The following is a 20982-nucleotide window of genomic DNA, read 5'->3' as shown; positions in this document are numbered from 1 at the left end:
TGCATCAGTAACTTCTCTGGTTTCTCCCCCAAAAAGGTCCTCCCCCAAATGTTAAAGAAAAGCATATGAAGTTTAGGCTTGAGAGTATCCAAATTCCATTCCCACACTTGTGCAGAAGCAGACACCATGTCTGCCAAGGCTGAGGTCAAGCATGTTATTCCAGGGAGCTCCATCAGAGTTAAAAGAAACATTGAACCTTTCTTTGCAAGGCATGTGAAGCATATTAGTTCTTAGGGTTTTACTGTCCAGAATAAGACTAAAAGACATTCTTCTGACCAATACTGTCTAAAGAGAGACTGCAACTGGAGTTAAATTGATATTATACAAGAAGGACCATGCCAATCTTATTATAAAGATGAAAATCACAGAATCTGGCCTCCTAAGTGGCATGAGCAGCTCATAATATCTGTTAAGGTTGCTAGAAATCTTACTGTGAGAACTTTCCCTCCCCCCAGGAGTAAAACATAGTAGCCATCATTTCATTAATAAGAGACATCATTTTAACCTTTGCTATTTACTTGCTTCAGATCAGCTCTTTGGAAGTTCAGCCAAAAATGAATTTTTTTTTCTCTCCTCCAGTTAAAATTCCTGCAGTCCTTTCCCCAAAGGCAATTCCTTCATTGTAAAAGTAAATAAATTTTTTTTTTGTCTTTTCATAGGCCAGAAAACATGCATCCTTGGAAAAGGGCTAAACTTAGTCAAGTACCAAGTATGTGATACTTCACCCTTGTTGAGGCTTATCAGAGAAGCCAGCTTACATTGCATAGTAGACATGTAACACAGTGTAAACACACTTGTCATAGTGTTCCTCCTTTCTGATAACTGCAGATAGAGGATCAGAGCTGCTCCTGGAGCCAGTGTCAGCAGTGCTTGGAACACCTCTCATGGAAAGCACCCTGAAAATTCCAGTGTTGCGCCCCTTGTCCAGTGCTCTTGGCAGTCACAGGATCTGCTCCTGGCTCCTCAGCTTTAACTGATAAACTGCCTGTGCTCCCAGGGAAGGGAATTAGCTCTTTTTTTTTTTTTTTTTTTTTTTTTTTTTTTTTGCAAAACACATGCAGGCCTGAAAAGGAGTTGTTCTGCTCAGCGATCTTCATCAGGGTTTGTTACTCTGCACCATTTAAGAACAAAGCTCCCTCATTGCAGTCTACAACTTCCTCATGAGCGGAAGAGGAGGGGCAGGCACTGATCTCTCAGGTGACCAGTGACAGGACCCAGGGAATGGCCTTAAGCTGTGACAGGGGAGGTTTAGATTGGATATTAGAAAAAGGCTGTTCATCCAAAGGGTGGTTGGGCACTGGAATAGGCTTATTAGGGAAGTGGTCACAGCACCAAACCTGACAGAGATCAAGAAGCATTTGGACAACACTCTCAGGAACACAGGGTGACCTTCGGGGATGGTGCTATGCAGGACCAGGAGTTGGACTTCGATGATCCTTGTGTGTCCCCTCCAACTGGGAATATTCTGTGATTCTCTATTAGTCTTATAATTTTTCCACAAAAAGACTCCTGATTTCCTAGTCTCTTTTCTTAATCATGTGAGACAATCATTATAGGTCAATACCCTTTATAAGTGTACCTTGGAGGGGCAGCCAGGGAGGTAGATCACTCATTAGAGAACACATTTAAAAGAAAGCAGACTAGACAACACAACTGCAAAGTTTCTCTGCAGCAGGAAGTTCACATACTGAGGTTAGCCCAATAAGTTTAATAGTTAAGGAAAAACAGAGTGGATATTTACTCACACACAATTTTATGAGAAGAACAACTGAAATGGCAGCAAGAAAAACACACTTTTTTTGGACAAACTGATATTACATCACATTAGTGGGCCACAAACTCTTTAAAAAAATAAATCTTTTGAGACATGAGAATGAAATCACATTTTAGCATGCTTTAAATAGCTGAAAGGCTCTTCAAAGCATACATTTTCAGCTATTGATAAAGACAATGATCATCTCCTCATCTGGAAATTAAAAAGCATTTAGCAATAAGTTAAAGCTAGCCTACATGTAAGTGGGCTAAACACTAGTCAGAGATTTTTCCCTTTTCACATTTAAGATAATACTACAGTTCATCACTTCTGTAGCTTATATGCTGTTGTGCAATGCCCCACTGAAGTTTCACATCTACTCTGCAAAAGAGAACAAGGGTAAACAGCTTTCTTTTAGGATAGTCACAAATGGTAAAAACAGTAGTATTCATTTGTCTGTTTAATTAGATGTTTGCTGTTTATCACACACAAGAACTGTAAGCAGAGTCCATGGATTCTTCTGAGCAATATGAAACCTCCTGGTTCCATGCAAATTCAATACTGCCTCTCTCTCTCTCTCTTTTCTCTCCTCCTCCTCCTCCTATCTGCTGTTTTCCCCAGCCCAAGTTTCCAACTACCTTCATATGAAAGAAAGTTTTACTTTGTGACTGCTACCCGAGAGAGCCTGGCTCCAGGCTCATGTTGGCTTCAGGTGCACCTTAGACCACAGGAAGCTGGATGTTTTTCTTTTGAGGCACTAGAAGTTAGGCTAAGAGTAATAGTCAAGTTGCCCAAAGCCAAAGGGACAAGTAGCTCTCATTGCCTTCCCATTTAAACAGCTGGCCAGTGATTTTCCCTTTTTTTTCCCTGAAATAGATTAAGTACATTTTCCAGTAACAGATTCCCCAGTCTTTCATTCATACATCTGTAACCCTAATGTTTACTGTCCCATTTCACTTGAGTTTCCTCAACCTCGTGAATGAAGTTAACAAGGGATCTCTCCACATTCAGATACAAACACAATCTTTTTTGTCTCTTTATAATTATCAAGTTTATAGTTGTCCTTTCACATTCTCAAGCTAAGCCAAGACAAGCTCAGTTCTATGACAACATTTTCATGTACCTCTCTTCAGAGAGAGAGCTGCTGCAGCTGAACAAGACAATTGCAGCATGCTAGTTATACTTGGATTTGATAAGCAGTTGGAAAGAGGAGAATAACCAGTTTTCTCATTTGTCTATTTTCAGACATACAGAAAACCCCACTGTCAGCATCTTGAGTAAAAAATAGGTGACATCTTCAGACCCTAGTAAAACCACTTATGCGTGTTAACTTGTTTAAATAAACACCCCCACCTCAAGTGACACAGTGGCCTGCAGTCTTCCTTGATCCATTCACAGAGCAAGAGTTATTTTTACTGAGTCAGTAATCATGCATTGTATTCCAGAGGAAATACTAGCCGGGTACCCCTGCTTGTAACTTCATGATCTGCTGCTCCCAAATCACGTTCCAGTGCTTCCTCTGAACTACTTTTTGTTCTCCTGCTGTCAAGGTTAGTGGTAGCTGTGTGGGGGCCAGAAGAACCATTTGCAGTTATTGTTGTATCACCATATGTCACAGTAAGGTCACCATCATTCAGAATAAAATCAGAATCCTCTTCTCGAAGCTGTTCCTGATTCTGAAAAAAAGAAAAAAAAAAGAAAAGAAAAAAAAAAGAAAAATCTTCATACAGTGCACAGCACCTTTCTTTGCCCAGAACATAACTGAAGAATTTACCTACATGTCAATGCAGAAGACATAAGGCTGCACCTTAAGAATTGTTAAAAATAACCTTCAACCCAGTGTTTGCAAATCAGCTTACTGTTCCCTGTATAACTACTGCTACTGAGGAGAGATGAGAGGGAGCTGAAGCCAAGAACTAGGTTATGGAACGGGTAACCAGGGATTTAGTAGCACTGGAAGTACACCAGAAGTACAAGAGATGAGTGGTACACACTGGGTTTTGCATGACAATTTAAAAGGCAGCAGAGATCAAGCACAGTTGAGCCACTCCAGATACAAAGTTGCATATGTTCCTAATTATTCAAATTCATTAGTAAATTTTTCATGCAAGTCAATAAGAACTTGCATGAAAAAAGCCCAAGATCTCTATATTCTCTATATACAAGGATTCCTCAACACTTTTTTTGTTATACATCAAGAACTAACAATATTCTTTCAAACTATCTCCTTACTTTTACCTGTTACTAAATAAAGGATTACTTGACCTAGTTCTTCAGAATGCTCCTGAGCCATAAAGGATGGATACTACAAAGTCCTTGCTTCATAGTTTTGTAACTGTTTCTGATGTGTTTTCTTCTCAAAATCATCAATTTCAATCATCAGAAAGTAGATCACAAAACTCTATGAATTTATTTTGGCAGAGATAGAATGAAATATATAGTTAAGAGAATAGAAATTGCTAAAGTGCAATAAAGCACTTAATTTCTGTATCTCAGCATAATACAACAACAAGCAACTGTGTCGTGTTCCACTCCTGTTCAACATGGTAAAAGGCAAAATAGCTGACCTGGTCAGAAAGTGGGCTTCCTTCATATTTGAAGAAAATTCTAATCTGTACTATAAACTTGCTTTCTTGCAACTGAAAGCAATTATTTCCCCACATGAATGGCTCTGTACTGCTTAGCAGGAGCTGAAATGTGTATTGCTGTTCCCTCAGTAGGCTGGACACAGATCAGGCTGCATTCGCAAAATACATTATTTTCTTCCACTGCGGCAAAGGCCATGTGAGATGGGATGTCTGTGATCAACGTGAACAGAAAGCTCTGCCTCTACTGCAGAACAGAGGTTCAGGGCACTGGAGATTGAAAAAGCTGATTAACCTGTCCATGATGAAAAATGCAGCTCCTGGCTAAATAAAACTTCCTGGGAAAGCTTCCTGTCATTATGTCAGAAAGTCAGACAAAATAAAGCAGCAGAAGCCTCTAGATGATACAGAATTTATAACTAATGAGGACTAGAACAGGTGGCAGGAGTTTGCCAAAATCCACAAAAGAAATGGTGCAGTTCAGGGTTGGGTGCAAGACAAGCTCTACTTTGAAGGAATGCTAATTATTAGAACCTTCATGGCATCCAAATTTATCATTGCTTTTTTTGTGATAGGGTTAGTCTGATAGAGAGCACTGTTCTCAAAGAGCAAATACAGGTTAGGACACCTGCTTTTTTTGTTTGCAAAGGAACCACTGAATTACTGGCACCATCTTAAATAAAAAAGAAATGGCAGAAATTAAAGGATTCAGCTACAATCAGCAGAAACAGCCTTTGCAATCTTTCTGTTGCAAAAAAAAAAAAAAGTCTGAGATGAAAATTATTAAAAGGGTCACAAAATAATCAGTTTAAGAAAATCTGCTATCTGGATTATAGCAGATTATATTCTTCTTCTGTTTTAAAGAAAAGGCATTCAAATAAGGATAAAAATCAGAAAAACGATTCAAGAAGCAGGCAGCTTGTGACTCTTGACTGATTATGCTTTAAAAAATTGAAGAAGCTGTGAAGGTCTATCACACGCTCCCCTTCACGGTGTTTGCCCTTGGAGACGCACCAAGGAGGGGAAGGCAGAGCCAACAGAGCACGAGAAGGTATTGCTGTACCAGGGCCATGTGTGAAGTGGCTGCAACAAGCTCCCAAAGCACCTCCTGTCTCCACAATGCTATTGAACAGTGAACCCTTGCAGCCACCTCTCAGATAAGAAACTGGTAAGAACACCCTACACCTGAGCTCCCCAAAGGGCTGAGGAGCTCTTGGAAGCATGATACTGAAAAAGAGGGTCACAGCCTTTATACCATAGGGCAAGTCCGGATTGTCTTGGTTTGTCCCAGGCTACACTTACATGTAACCTAAACATGATCAGTTCCAATGAAAACACTGAGCTTTCTCTCAAAGTAGTGAACAAACATTGCCTCCTACAAGCCAAGGTTCACTTATTTGTTTCCAATCTGAATAGTACTGCAAGCAGCATGGATTTTATTTCATACATTTCCCCAGAGAACACCCACGAAAAATCTCATATACTATACAGATTCACTATGTTTGCAAACAAAGAGGATGGGTGAATAAACCTATCGTGCTTCATGCAGCATGAACAATTCTTTCAAGAAAGACAGGAAATGTATCCAAATAGATCCACAGAGACTTGAAATACTCCCAAGAATAACCCTAAACAGGCCTCTGCAATCCCCTACGGTTCTGTAGGAAAAGCTTCAATTCACTCAGAAAACACAGGTCTGAACAACACTACATAAAGAGACACACTAGAATGGCTAAAGACCTGAATCCAAAACTCTGCAAAAGCCTGAATTCTGCTTTCATGTGCTGATCATAACCTAGAGGGACCTCCCTCCTCTTAGTGGTAAAAGCTGAACAGTTCCTTAGAATGCATGCTGGAGATGTTTTTTGTTATAAAAATGAGTTACTGCTTAGAAAGCCAATCCTTATTGCCTCCTAAGACGGTGAAAAAAAAGCACAAGCAAAGTACGATGCACGTGCAAAGTGCTGGCAGTCGTCACAAATGCTGGTGCTGAACGCAGCACAGGTACCACAGATAACAAAACTTGCATCGGAAGTTACTTATCTTGTGGCTCCAAAATGAAAGCGTAAGTACCATGCATGCAAAATATATTCCAGCTTAACCTGATGCTCCATTTAGTTTCTCTTTCTCAGCTGAATTTAAATTCACCAAGGAAACGAAGTAATTTTTGCTATGAAGCTAGAGCCAGTAAGGAGTGGGAAGGAGGAAGCCTGGCTGAACAGTTTTCTTATCCATTTTGAGAGTTAACTCCTCCAAAGCTTGCAAATCAAGTTTCTTCACTGGGCTTGCATATTTATAAATTATTTCAATTCCTTCTAGTTTCATACCAAGTTGTCATACTGTGTATGTGCAAGAAATATACTTTTTTTAAAGTGTGGAACAGCCCACAAGCAAACAAACAACAAAAAAGTATCCCTAGGAGTGCTTCTTTCAGTTGGAATAAATGACTGATAGAACAGAAAATTACTAGAAGTTTCAAAGGACATTTGAAAAGGAAAAGCAAAATAACTGACCAACATTAGTTTGGGATAAGCTGGAAAGCTCTGCCAACTGGTCATGCACAGAAGATAACACCAGAAGAGGAAAATAGTGATTAAAACTATAATTTTCAAAATTTGACTGCTAACTGCAGCAACTTTTCATGCTTTAAATTCCAACTTGTCTGTCTGGGTTGGAAACAGCCTAGTGGCACAGCCTTAAAGCAGTGGGTGAATGTCAACAAGGAACAGTAACATCATCTCTGGAAAAAATCCACTGTACCTCACCCTTTGGGCTGACTCAGAGCCCTACACATACTTCATGCAAATTGAGGCTTAGAGGACACGATCTCATGCTGAGGAATAAGTTGTGGGTGGGCTGCATTGTAGGATTATTTGACTTTCACACTTTCAAACTCCCCTTTGGCATTTAATTAAAAAGACCTACTCCCACTTGTGGAAGTGAGAGTGAATTCTAAGTAAGGTTGTGATAAAGTCAGAGAAGAAAAAAACCCCCTGAAACAACAAAAGATAAAACCCATCTACAAATATACAGTCAGCATAGCCACATACTTACTGCTTTCTTCTCTGTAAAGATATCATAACTCAGACACGCACCTGGACTGAGATCCAGGATTTCATACTTGTTTGGGAAACATATTTTACAGCCATGTTACACTTTATTAAGTATTTACAGACTATTTTTTCCCTTGTTTAACTGAAAAATCTTCAGTATTTAATTCTCACATGTGTACCATTTAATTTTCCTGGAAATACCTCACAAAAGCACTATTACAAGCAATTTCTTTCCCCACAAAGACACGGCTGTCTCTGTTTTTCACCTGCACTTAATAGAAAGGCAAAAAGATTCCACAGCTTATTAACCAGTAATGAAATGTCATAGCCGTGTGCTGTAGCAAAGTCAGCCGTGTAAAGAAACAAAGAAGACACAAGGCAACTGCAGGGTTCAGAAATCTTGAAAAGAAGCTAGAAATGAAACTTCAAAATTACATCCTTTCCTAAGACAAACGCAGCACTGCAAAGAAATAGGAACCGGAAAGAGAATACAATAGGAAAGTTCCACATTATACACCTTAACGAAGTATACAACCCAGCATTTTTAATGAAGTTATTGTCTTGTGTGTATCACTGAGCCAATCCATTAAATAGTAAGTTTCCACATCTGGTAGTAGTCAACAACGATGAGTAAGGAGGGAGGAAAAAAAAAAAAAAAAAGAAGACAAGCCAACTATAAGAGAAAATGAGAGTCAAAGCTTGCATGTTCATTTTGGTTAGATCCTCAGTCACTGGGCATTTACTGTCACAGGATCATACATAGACAGACATATGGGTAATGCACAGGTGGGCTAACTGGTCTGATGGATGCCTTCCAATCTAGACATGTTTTAAGACCTCCAGTGCCATTGTAAAGATGGGAACTAGGCCAATTTCTTGCATTACTATAGTTCCAAAAGGGCAACAGGTATGAAATTTTTCTATCAGGTACAAGTAAGATGCTAATGGTACCCAGAAAGAAATGTAGGGAAAGATTTCAAAGCTGCAATTAGAGTTCATAATTCTCTAGGGAAGGATTAATAGACAACTTGTCCAAGACTACTTGAGCACAGAGATATTAATATCCCAGAGAACCTGCAAATTTGAGAAGTCCCACATAGTGCTATGGTTTTATTTACAAGCAGCTCATGAAAGAGTTGTAGATTTCAGAAGCACTGTACAGATAAGAATGACAAGTATCGGGATCCTGCAAGGATAATAAAATAGAGCATTAATTATTGCAAGACAAGGCTGTTTAGACAGTGTAGTGACCTCCTAGACTGAGATAAGTAGCTGATTAACAGTTTCTGAAATCTGATCTCAAATTTCACAGTGGAAACAATGAAGGGAAGTGCTACCAGGTTTTTTTCCAGCTGGGTAAGTGTGTCAATGACATCTCTAAGGAGACCTCGAAGTTTAGCAGTAACAGGCAAAGAATCTTGTCCAAAAGTCTTGAGAAGGGACTGAATATTTTAAAATGATTCACTGAACTGAGTTATTGACTAGGCATGTAATTTCCCCATATCCTTAAATGTTATTTTTCTAATGTAGTATTTGAACAGTACAATAATTCCTGATCTCAAACAACAGAAGCTTTTGCCTAAGGGGAGAGTATTTTAAATCTTTTCTTGCCTAGGAAAACCAGCACTTTCTTGCAGTATGTCTATCAGACCAGCTGAAACCAGGACATTACCTAAAAGGAAAAAACAGCAATTTGCTGAAGTTTAATAAATAAAAAACGAAACCAAGAGGTATAGAATTGTTTTACTTACATCATAAACCTGGGGACTTGTCAGACAGCGAGCTATCAGGCCACACCAGCTGGGCAGCGTTGTGGTCAGCGGAGGGCCACTGTGAGTGAGAATTGGCTTTAAATAACTAAAGTAGTTAAGGAAAACACACCAGTGCTCAAAAAACACTACTGAAAATAAAGAGACAATTGTACATAAATGTAGTTCTGCCTTTGAACTGTGATATGCAATAATTGTACACAAAATACTCTCCCAACATTTTCCCCTTGTTTCTTCACTCACTAATCTTCTGCAAGGACCACTAGCTAACTTTCTTCTGACAAGTCTCAAAGAGTTGCAATGTCTCCAGCTTCTGTGCTTTCAAGTTAAAAGGAGAAAGCAAAGATGCTTTAGTGTTGAAAGGACCAAGAGTGTTTCTGCTCTGAAGACGGGAGTATGGTGTCAAGGTTGTGAGCCATAGGTAGCAAGGTGACATTCTGTGTGGCTCAGTATAGGGAAATACAAAAATTCTGTTCATTGAACATCCTCAAAGCTATACAGCCATTTGATCTTCTGGTTACTGAGCCACAGAGGTGCAACCAGAGATATTAGTCTGGTAATGCTCACAGACATTACTGCACCTATGTTTACCACATGGAGCCTCAGAAAGGCAAAGGGAAAACTGCATGCAAGAATCATGTACCACAGTGTTGGAGGAAAGCAGTGCTACCTAGATGACACTGAGGGGATGTGGGTGTGGGAAAGTGTCTTTACCCCTGTTTTACAAATCGGTGCCCAGGTAAATCCACACTTTTCACATGAGTACTCCACACTGATGATATGCCTGAAAAAATACCCAAGAGTCAAAATACCTGTCTCTGTTAAAGAGCAGCATGTTGATCTTGACTAGAACATGAATCAATCAATTTTATTTTAAATACAAATATTTAAGTTGCAGGCATTCTACTTACTTTCTTAGACCTCTAAGCACGGAGAGAATCAGTCCATTGTAAATATAACAATTCATTAATTCATCTTAAACCCATTAAGAATCTTAGGGCAAAGAAGGGGTTAAAAGGGGGCTGCTTTAGCAGAGAGCTATCCCTTCCCTTTAGCAGAGCCTAGCATAGCTGTTTACTCCAGCAGAGTTATGTTTCCTCCTCTCCTCCTTCACTGAAAGTGTGGTTACACCCATTCCTGGAAAGAAACGAGCTCTTCACCCTTGCACCAACCCAGGCCCCACGCTGCCCTGTGCCAGACAGGCAGGAACTCAGCCCTGAAAAAACAAACCCAGTTAAAGACATCTGCTGCTTCATCAAAGTTGCAGTTTTCCCCACGTTTAACAGTTGTGGGTGAACCCAGGGAACAGCCCACAGCATTAAGTGAACTCTGCATTCCGCAGGAATGAAGTTCCCACTTATCCATGCCATAGTGAGCTCTGCAGGCCATAGTGAGTTTTGGAGCACACTTTTCCATCACTTACTTGCATCTTTTTCAAGTTAAGTTCTCTTAACTCTCAGCAAAAAAAAACAAACCAAACCAAAACAAACAAACCCACAAAACATTTAGCCATAGATATAGAGGTGGCAATTCTAAAGATCTTCCCATCTGTACAATTTAAGCTCACCCAGCCACTGCTTATCTGCATGCCCTCTTCCAACAGAAGGAACAGATTTTTACCTCTACATAAGTAAGACATTTCAGCCCCTCAATGTCAGTTTCCTTGGCACAAACTTACAGAAACTTTTCCTAAACACTGCTAGTCACCACTGGAGAAAACAAAAAAAAAAAAAAAAAAAGGAATGCACTCTCAGGATCCTTTAAGTTTCTGTGAAATAGGTAGTTAGGCTGTAATTTTCTCTAGGGACTCCCCCCACCCTTGCTGCAGCTGCTAGGGAGGGACTGTTCACTGCAAGCATCAGCTGAGGGAAATCAGCATTACCAACTGCTCCTTTCATCGGGCACATCCCTTTTGGAAAGGCAGGGGAAGAGGACAGCTCTGCTTCCTTCTTAAAATGACAAAAAAGAAGCAGTCAGCCACAGCCAGATCCTTTCACAATTTAACACCAAAATCTCTCTTCTTTTTTTTTGAATAATTAAATTTGACCTTGAGGCACTTCGAGGCTAGTCACTAGAATTCGAAGAGTTAACTTGGAATTATGAACATTTATGAATATTTAAAAGAGCACATAAACTCCCTTCTGTGCTTTGGGTCAGTGCTACTGCATCTGAAAGCATTGGTCACAGATTTTATCCCAAAGATGCTCTTAGGATCCAAACATTTTCAACGTGTTAGCTGGGTTTGCCTGGGTGTGAAAGTCTCATGCATAAGGTATGGAAGGAAACTACTGTGCTCCAACCAGCCCAGCAATCTCTCATCAATCAAAGGCCAAGACCCCAGTGAAAAGACTCATATGCAAGCTGCAAGAACATTAGGGCCCTATCACTAGTCACTGTGTATATTTAGCTGCCCCAGAAATTACTAGGAGTTCAGTATTGAAATTTCTTTTGGTTTCTAAGTGTAAGTGACTTGCCATGGCCACAAAGATTATCTTTGCCATTTTCTGCTAAGTGACTGTAAGCTGTTGAGGAGGAGCAGCTGTGACATACTTAATGTGTCATAATTAATGACATACTGATTAAGTTAAGGAGATTAGAAAAAACCCAAACCCATACGAATGAAATACAGGACAGCACAACAATACGCAAAAGTTGCTCACAATCTTAAGGTTATCTAAATAGTATAATAATAGCTTCAGAAAGGTTGTAAAGTACTACATACACTCAGAGACACTCTGCTTTAACACCCATAGTACCTCCTGGATATACGTAAGGGAATAAGCTGGATCTCATGTAGATTGTTAGTTCCAAAACTCCCACTTTAGAAATCAACCACAGATTTTGGGACTTCACAAAAGCAGATGGCTCTGCAGAGCAATGAGTCGAGGCTTAGACATGTACAATGAACTGGAAACCTAGTTTGTGCTATGAGGATCACTGAAAATAAGAACAGATTAACAGAACAAATCAGAGGACCTGAAATAGTTAATTGCCTGTCTTACTGTTTAGGGAGGTACTTCATCTATGACTGGGTTCTGTCCTCCAGCAAGTGTCACACACCCTGCACTAGGGAAAGGAAGGGTCTGACTGCTGAGCCAGCGAGTTCAAGCTTCAATTCTGTGCCTTGAGCCTGTCAAATACTTGAGAGAATCAAACAGGAAAAAGATCAGGTGCTTAGGGCTACATATGGGTACTTGGAAAGGAAGTAAGTGAACATTTCATGCCTTGAAACTAAGCTGTGTTTTCAAAAGGATACTTATGATCAAAGCTGTACCACAGCCTGAAGAGCCAAGCACTTTCCTGCTTCGTCCTGTTCCTTCGTGCAGAATCTTGGCCATCCTAAAAGTAAGATAAAAACATATTCAATTACTTCAGGCAGAAAAACGCAGAACTATACATTCCAATAAGTCATAATATAATGTCTTGTCAAAAAAAAAAAAAAAAGAGCCAAATTACTTCAATACTGTACTTGAAATGCAGAAGAAAGCTGTTTAGAGACTTGCTTATACTGCGTTTACTTTCCCTAGAAAGACCAGAAATGACTGCAGAGAGCCAGGCTGTCTTCATTGCTCTCAAGATACCTTATCAAATCCTCTACCACCAAGTTCCCTGAAGCCTAAAACCTTATCTCACTGTTAGTATAGTAACAGATATAGAAGTAATTTCCAAACTGAAAAATAAGCCTAATTGATATTCCAAGACTGAATCCTATTCATTGCTTGGTTGGCTTCCTTAACTCTAGGTCTAACTCTAGATGGGGTTTTTTTTGATGTTTTTTTCCTAAGCATGTTGCTTCCTTGGAAGAACAAGGGGAAATTACCACATCTGATAAATTCTCAGAAACCTGATGAAATATATCACATTTAAAAGAAATGTGCTGAACAGAGAATCCATATAAAGATCACAATTGAGGGAGGTCATGCAAATCTCCGAAATGCTGGATCAACCTTGAAAGGGCTAACTGCATTAAATATAATCTCTTAACTAGCTGTGCTGCAAATCATCACACCAGCTGGTCTGCAGCTGCATTTATTTTTACTTTTGTTACTGTTCATGGTTTGAGTGTTTTCCTTTGTGTTTTTGTTTTGTTGTTTGTTGTTCAGATGGGGGGGGGGGGGTTTGTTTATGGCCAGAGGCCAGACTTAAACACAGGAAAACAAATGAATGCCTTGTATGAATCATCTTCCAAACTACTGGGAAAGAACAAGACAGGATTACACTGTGTACTTCTGACCTGCAAAAAATCCATGATCCACCAAGAGTTAAACGTAATACATTTTCACTCCCTCCCCATCCCAAATGATATATTTTCTTTAAGTGTGACATACTGTTAATCTTGGCTTCATGAAAGAAAAATTAATCCAAAGGGAACTGACTAATGGACTGCATTAGCAATGCAATGCACAGCTAAAGAGGGAAACAAATGGGTAAGTTCTTTATGTTTACATGGGAAAAAGCAAACATGATATTTCCACAGCAGACACTGAATGAGAACAGAATACCCATGCTCTGTTTCCTGTTAAAGCAATTCCTCAGTTACTGACAAGTTCAATCTGAACTGGCCAAGCCATCTTTCCACGATACCACTTCCTATATGGTTATATGCTATAATTGTGGCCTCCACCATAAAAGGTGTTTTGAGGCCTGGACTTCTGGTTGCTTCCAGATAGTTACAAAACAAAGTTCACCCTTACTGGTAGCCAGCTCCACCATTTCAGTATTTATTTTGTGTGCTGGACACAGGCTTTTACAAAGAACACAGAGATGCCAAGTGCAGTTTCTGAAATAAAAGAGATGCTTCCTGAGCAAGTATCTCTTACCTGTACAACATGTAACAGGAAAAGAAAAATAAAGGATTGAGAAAAAACCCAAAAACCCCACAACCAACAAAAAAAAAAAAAAAAAAAAAAAAAAAAAAAAAAACCAAAAAAAAAACAACAACCAACCAACCAAAAAAAAAAAAAAAAATCCAAACCAAAATGAAACAAAAAAAAAGATCAAGGCAGAAGAAACCACTCTGAAAAAAGCTAATCCCAAATACACTCATCTATCTCTGACCAGCCTGAACACCAGCATCATCATACAACACTCCCCTAAGTATCCTGTAAATCCAAAGTTACCTGTCATTCAACTTCCTCAGGTAGGTTCCTACATAAGCAGCCAGCTGTGCTGCTGAACAATCAGTGTCAAGCAGAACTCTGGAAGAGTGCAAACCAAGGTCTGGACAGAGGAAACTCCCATTTAAGCCTGAGGAATTTTTGAGTTGTTTTGGTTTTTTCTAGACCTTTCACTCCTCCTGTGAATCAACTCAAGTTTATAGATGAGCAAAACTGAAAATTCTGCTATGAACAACTTTCTTCCAACGATCTTGTTTGCCAATAGCATATCTCAGGGGGAAAAAAGTCAACTCTCGGGTTGTTACTGATGAATGGAAAGCTCCACTAAAGATTCACAGTTTGCTGAATACAAATGGCAATTTTCTTGTGCTCCTTCTGCTTCAACCAGGTGATAGGTAGTCCTGGCAGGATCCAACTGGCATGTGGTTTGGTATACAAGAGTCAAGATCAGATTAGCAAACTTAATCTTGGATTCTAAACAAGTCCAAGTGCCAAAATTTGGTATCGGTTAAGAAAGAGGAGCCAAAAGTATTACCTCTGAACTGAGGAGAACTATTAATGCAGCAGCATGCTAACAGCAAGGATGTTGGGTAAGTGGGGGAAGAGGATTGTTATATAGAGTGTACTAGTAGATTTGGGAAGGCTTGTGATGCCTTACATATACCCAAAAACGTGACCACAACAGCGCTACGCCCAAAATCACTGAATGTTTTTCAGTGGGCATTACTTGAATATTACAAAGCAAAATCCCCTACCGACTTGCCAGCTAGGAGAGAAAGGTTTTATCCATGCATACAACTTCTGCAGTTTTCTATTGTCTGAGTTATAAAATAAGAGCAGCCTAATAGAGAAGTTATGTGATTACTTACTCCTTGTAAGACTTGGAAGCTGTCATTAGTAGGTGGAGGATCCTGATCTGGGTCAACCCCAACCCTACAGAAACATTAGGAAAACAAAGCAAGTGGTGTTATTACTAAGGGTTGCAAATGCTGTAAGTTTGGCAGAATGCATTTAAAAAAGCACTTTAGGCACCCAGCAAAGCTGCATCAGAGAGGTTATAAGAATAGATTGAGGAAGAGTTGTCCATTACTCCCCTGCAGTTACACAGCTATAAACAAGATACTTTTTCACTCAAGTAAGTGCTTTAACTCTGTGTTGTCATCAACTTTAACTGCTTACCTTTGTTGCCAATTTTTTTAGAACACTGGGAAATACTATTTTTGCCTTAAAAAGTGGATGGCATCCTCTTCAGTGGAAAGTATCCCTCATATCCAGCACGAAAAAAACCAGAAACTAAGGATAAAGCCCAGCCTAAATATTTCCCACAGCAAATAACTGTCAGATAAACCTGAGAATGTCTGAAATACACGATTTTAAAAAGACACACACACTCCATGTTTTAATGCACTATGGGAAGCACAAAAAATATTTTATAAAGTGTCACAACATTAATTTGCTGCAAGTTTCATTCACCTAACACAACACAGCCACAGTGGATTAACAAGTGGCCTGTAGTCCAGCCTCCCATCTGAGTGAGGCAGGGTTTGCGTAAAGAGATGGTGGGTGTTGACAGAATAACATGTTAAGAAGAAACTGTCTTCTGACTTTTGTATAGTTAGAAAGCATCTTATTACTGAGCCATCCATGCACACAGGGCTTCCATCCAAGATTGGCATTTAATCCTTGTAATTATATTCAGGTTTTTCTGGTCGGGTTTGGGGGTAGACTGGATTTGTCTATTTTATATCCTATCCATGTCCTGATCTCTGTCATCTCTTGTAGAACCTAAACCTTCAACCAAAGTTAAATAAGATTCTCAGTCTCAAATGTGTTGTGTTTCAGTTCCACCATGTTGCATAATAAGTGTGAGAAAACACATGCAACAGCCATTTCAGACAATAAGATTTTGTTAACGTCGTCACTTCTACTCTCTTAGAAGGGACTGAGCTGGTTTGGTGCAATTTCCTGGTTACTTAAAATTTTTTGTCAGTTATTTATAGCCATGGTGTTTATGCAACAGCCCTAAAAATCACTAGAAAAGAACCTTGCTGGTCGGACCATATCCTTGGTTTGTCCCAGGGACACCATGCTTGGATCGAATAAAAAAAGAACACTTCCAAGTAGCTTCCAGGGCAGCATTTTTTTGATAGAACAATAGAAGAAGAAAAGTTTTAAGTCATCCTTGTGGACTCACAACCAGCTCAAGGCCTCACATGAGTTAATGTAGTTCAGGGAAAATCCAGAAGGCTGCCCTGCAACTATACAACTAGTGCTGACCCAGCCCTTTGCATGGTTATTTTCTCTTTTTCTGAGTCTCTTGTTCTTTCGTCATCACTTCCTTTTTGACATATAGAGTCATCTCAAACTTTAGGCACATCTAGCCTGGAAACTCCTTGGCACTGACCAGCCTCAGAACTGAAAATCTTCACCAATTTAAGGGAACACTGGATAGACATATTGAGTACTGGATTGTGACACATGCTGAAATAAAACAGCACACACAAGAGCTCTGAGACCTTACAAGGGCTGAGATGTTACTGCTTTGGCTATCACTACATAAGAACAGGTTTTGGCAGGGAAACCCATTACCTGCAGCAGAAAGCTGACAAGCAACATCAGGAAACAGACTCAGTACAGTAATGTAGGTATATACATAAGAGTATGCATTCCTTTATAAGTACACATGAAAATAAAAGAAAAATATTTGTGGCTTTCCAAACTGCACATGGGGGAAGGTTCAATGTGCTATGCACAGCAACCAGGGTCATGTTGGCTGTGTAGCTGACAGTGTGAATGGGGAGTTCAAGAAGCTCTTTCCAACAGATGAACATAGCTTGCATTCCCCAAATAGTTTTTACTCCCTGGGCTACCTATTCACTTCACAGCACATAAGAAAACCAAACAATTCACTGTCTCAGCTTTTACTTGACTTACAAGGTTGTGCATTTGTTTTGAGGATTTTAACTGCCTGCGGGCAGGGGAATGGAAGACCAAAGCAGGATAACCACATTGCTCAGTGTAAAGTCATAGTATATCACAGACCAGGAATTTGGGTTCACTGTTGTGCTGAAGAGGCAAAGAAAATTTTTCTATATTAGAATGGTTCAACATTTAGGAAAAAAAAAATCATACTACAGATGTTCCTTTCAATATTTAAATAGTACATCCACACAGAGTTGTCCATCTAATTTTTTTCAAAGTTATTCATCAAATGAATTTATATTTTGAATATTTATAATTAATTCTTTCCATAAAACACATTAAAATAAAATCACTCTCAAAGTCTCTTCCACAGTTCAGAGATTAACACCAAACACATTTTCATTTCAAATTCTCACAACTACATTTTATATCTTTCAAACAATATGCTCTCATCTTCTACTCTAGCATCAATTGTATAGGAAGATGTAGTGGTGTGTTTTGAAGTTTTTCCAGTTTTATATGTAGGAAGCTTTACTTTTTGGTGGCAAGCCTGTCTAAGTTTCAAGCTTAAATACCCTGATCTCATGACAAGCATCACTTTTTTTTTTTGGCAGGCCCAGCCCCTAGAATTATAAGGAAGTGTCACCATTATCACCTGAAAAAAAACAAAACCAAAAACAAGTGAAGTCTGTCTCAACCTCCTTTACAGTGAAAAGAAGCACTGAAAACACTTAGTTCCTTCATCTTTGCTTAACTACTTCAATAATTAAAAGTATGAGGCAAGCTGATGCATGTATGTTTTCAACATTGATTTTCTTCTTATGCTGAAGACAAAAAAATCCCTTTCATATACTTAATATATTTTTAAAGCTTCCTGTAATTTAAATATGCTGTAAAGGTCAATATCAGCTCTCATTTATTTAGCCTGTTTTATAAATTAAACTGTTACTGGATGAATTTACACAGATCCCCTCCCAGTGGCACAGAGAGGGCAGCCTTGCTACAGGCTTGGGCTGTTTTGCCCAAATCCCACAGCAGAAAGGCAAGGTGAAAGCAGTGTTTTATTGAAGAGACACCTCTGTGATGGGGACTGAGGGGCACAACCAAGGCCAAGGTAGTGCAGATGCCAGCAAGCATCTTTCTTTTCCCCTCCACTCTTTCTGAGAGTCCTATGCAGCAGTTGTGTGGGGATTTCCCAAGGCTGTGCATGTAAGTAACTCTTAAAAAGATTTCAGATGAAAAATATGAGCAGTCTTTTAGCTGTAACAATGTATATCTGTTTCAAAATTGGTGAAAAATCAATTGATTTCCCCCACTGGAATCACGTTGGTATCTGATAGACACCTTATTCCTTCAGTACAGACAATTACTAGTACATAAAATCCAGACACCTTTATTTCAGCCTTGGGAAGGTCATTGGAATCTGTAGACAAGAGTATGTTGTATAGTATAAAAATTAATCCAATTTAAGTGTATTTCTTCACTCCTCCCTAATGAAAACTTGTTTTTCAAGGCAAAAAAGGCTTTTCATGCTTTAAGATCTCTGTAATAGCAGAGGGACTAGTCTTGAGCTCCTAATGCCCAACACTAAAACACACCATTTCTGGCCTTAACTGACACCTGGACTTCTTGGTCTTTATTCTACATCTACAACTCCAGCATCACATGTAGGAGAGGAGCTACTCAGATTTGATCTCTCAAAACATTAAGCTTATGTATAATTCAGTAATTTAAACAGTGTGGGAGAAAGTAGCTCACACACATAACTGAACTAAGTGGATGGAAATGAATGGTAAAAAGGCATATAGAACTACATCAGGTTCTCTACTACATCATTTTAAAATGGGTGGAATGATTTCTTCTGATACTTCAGAAACTTTTCCAGGGCCCTACAACACATGGATGATAAGTTACCAAAATACCAGGCATTATTAGATTTAGCATGTGTAATTACTATGGCAACAGCCACAAATGACTGTAATAGATAATAGTTCTCAGATTGTCTTTACAAACTAACATATTGCATCTATGGCAAATCTAGTAGTTTGCTGGAAACCTTCAAGTGTGACAAGGTACATGAAAACTTTTCATTGCCCCATCCCAAAGAGCTTTCTTTACATAAATATTCTGTATGTTTTTATATACATACACACACACAAACATACACATCCCCTACAGATGTCAGTTGGAGATTTATCTTGTTTTAAATTCTCTCTCTAATCATTTATCTGTTCCAAAAGCACCACACCAGAATCCCTACTCTTCTCTGGTTGATATCAGTTTTTAAAAATAAATCCCCAAAGAGTCTAGGTTAAATTATCTATGAGGCTTCTTCCAACCTGAAGAGTTACACAAAATAACCTCAAGCAATGCTTAAGAACATCTTTGTGATTAAAGATCATAAGATCAAATCCATGGTTTTCAGCTCTCAAGTCTTCCAAGGCCAGAGATTCAAGTTTTGCTTTATTAAATATCTATACACAGAGTGAAAGAATGTGTTTTATAGTTTTATTTTTTTTAGACATGATGTGTGATCCACACTCTCACAGCTCAGAATAAGTGAATGGACTCAGAGTTGAGGAACATCTACAGCACTCTCAGAAAAGAAGCAGCAGCAGCATGCCACAGTATAGAAAAAGAGCACACACTCAGTGTTACAAAGATGAAAAAAGCCAAGCACCAGGTTAATGTGGCATCAAGGAAAGCACAGGGTCACCTGAAATACAGCCAGTGGCTTTCACTCATCTCTTCCACCGATGGAACATGGTCACCAACTCTGGTACAGTACAAGAATGCAATGTGAGTAACAAAATGCTCATGAGATGGGGGCTCTACAGAGCTCTTCAGCAACATAAAGCAAACCAACAGCAAAAAAAAAAAAAAAAAAAAAAATTCGTACTCAATCAAAAAAAGACAAAACATACACGAACAACAATGGCAGAGCAAGAACAAAGTGACCAAAAATCCAAAATTAGCAACAGCAGCAATTTATGATTGACATATCCAGTAATATTCTTCATTCATTCAGATCCCAGCTGGCAACACATCTGTATTAATGACAGAATACATCCCCCAGAGAACCAGCTTCAGTAGCTCTCTTTGGTGCTGCAGACAGAGCCAATCTAAGACAATTCCTACCACTTCAGACCTGCACATGGCCTGAAAGAGAGAGAGAGATCACAGGAAGTACTCATGGGAAGCTGTACATGTGTGAGAGGCATCACCAATACTGCCTGGTTTCAGAGCACTCCACACCAACTAGTAACAAGCACTAAATCACACCATTGCTTCACTAAAACTTGACTATCAGTTTTTGATTTAATCTCCAGTCATAGCAGAGTCTGGTTTTACTCTCTGCTTTCCCTTTTTCACTTGTGCTTGTGGGGGATTTTTTTGGGTGCAAATGAAAGCATTTTTGGCTTCCAGTGTTTTTTACATACATTCCTTAGCAGCCTGTGGGGTTTTTTCCCCCATATTTTTCCACAAAGGCATGTGTCAAGAACTGTACATTGCTTATGTGAAACAAAAACCCAGATGATCAGAAATCCACAATGACCTCACTTTAGAAAAAGCAGGTGTACACACCCTGGTTGCAGCCTGACATCTGGACTAACCAAATATTTAAGGCCATAGCTTGTGATACGAAGAGCATGTACTCATCTAATCCTTGAATATCAAGGCAAATACCAGACTTTGGATAGCTTTGTTTTGGATTCCACGTTCAATAGCTCTTTTCCCATGCCAACATACACTCCAGGTCAGAGTACTCTGCTCCCTAAGGCC

The 20982-nt window shown here is 39.2% G+C and overlaps 1 protein-coding gene across 2 annotated transcripts in view; it reads right to left on the bottom strand.

The window, feature by feature from the left end:
- Positions 1 to 1679: 1679 nt before the first annotated feature.
- The window catches only part of SLC9A7 (solute carrier family 9 member A7), a 68246-nt gene continuing 48943 nt past the window's right edge, over positions 1680 to 20982 (bottom strand). Inside the window, exons 13-17 of one of the 2 annotated variants that reach the window (XM_066176502.1) lie at positions 19916 to 19975; positions 15147 to 15210; positions 12417 to 12499; positions 9143 to 9248; positions 1680 to 3429 (exon numbers count right to left, since the gene is read on the bottom strand). In XM_066176502.1, coding sequence (XP_066032599.1) covers positions 3181 to 3429; positions 9143 to 9248; positions 12417 to 12499; positions 15147 to 15210; positions 19916 to 19975 — 562 coding nt within the window. In that variant the 3' untranslated portion in view covers positions 1680 to 3180. The remainder of the gene's footprint in view (positions 3430 to 9142; positions 9249 to 12416; positions 12500 to 15146; positions 15211 to 19915; positions 19976 to 20982) is intronic. The other variant, XM_066176503.1, reaches the window with a different exon arrangement.

Source organism: Chamaea fasciata, unplaced genomic scaffold (assembly GCF_029207755.1).
Source record: "Chamaea fasciata isolate MVZ Bird 193981 ecotype frontalis unplaced genomic scaffold, bChaFas1.0.hap1 SCAF_2, whole genome shotgun sequence".
Classification (NCBI taxonomy): Eukaryota; Metazoa; Chordata; class Aves; order Passeriformes; family Sylviidae; genus Chamaea; species Chamaea fasciata.
The sequence above is the reverse complement of the archived record's forward strand: the minus strand, read 5'-3'. Positions and strand labels throughout refer to the sequence as shown.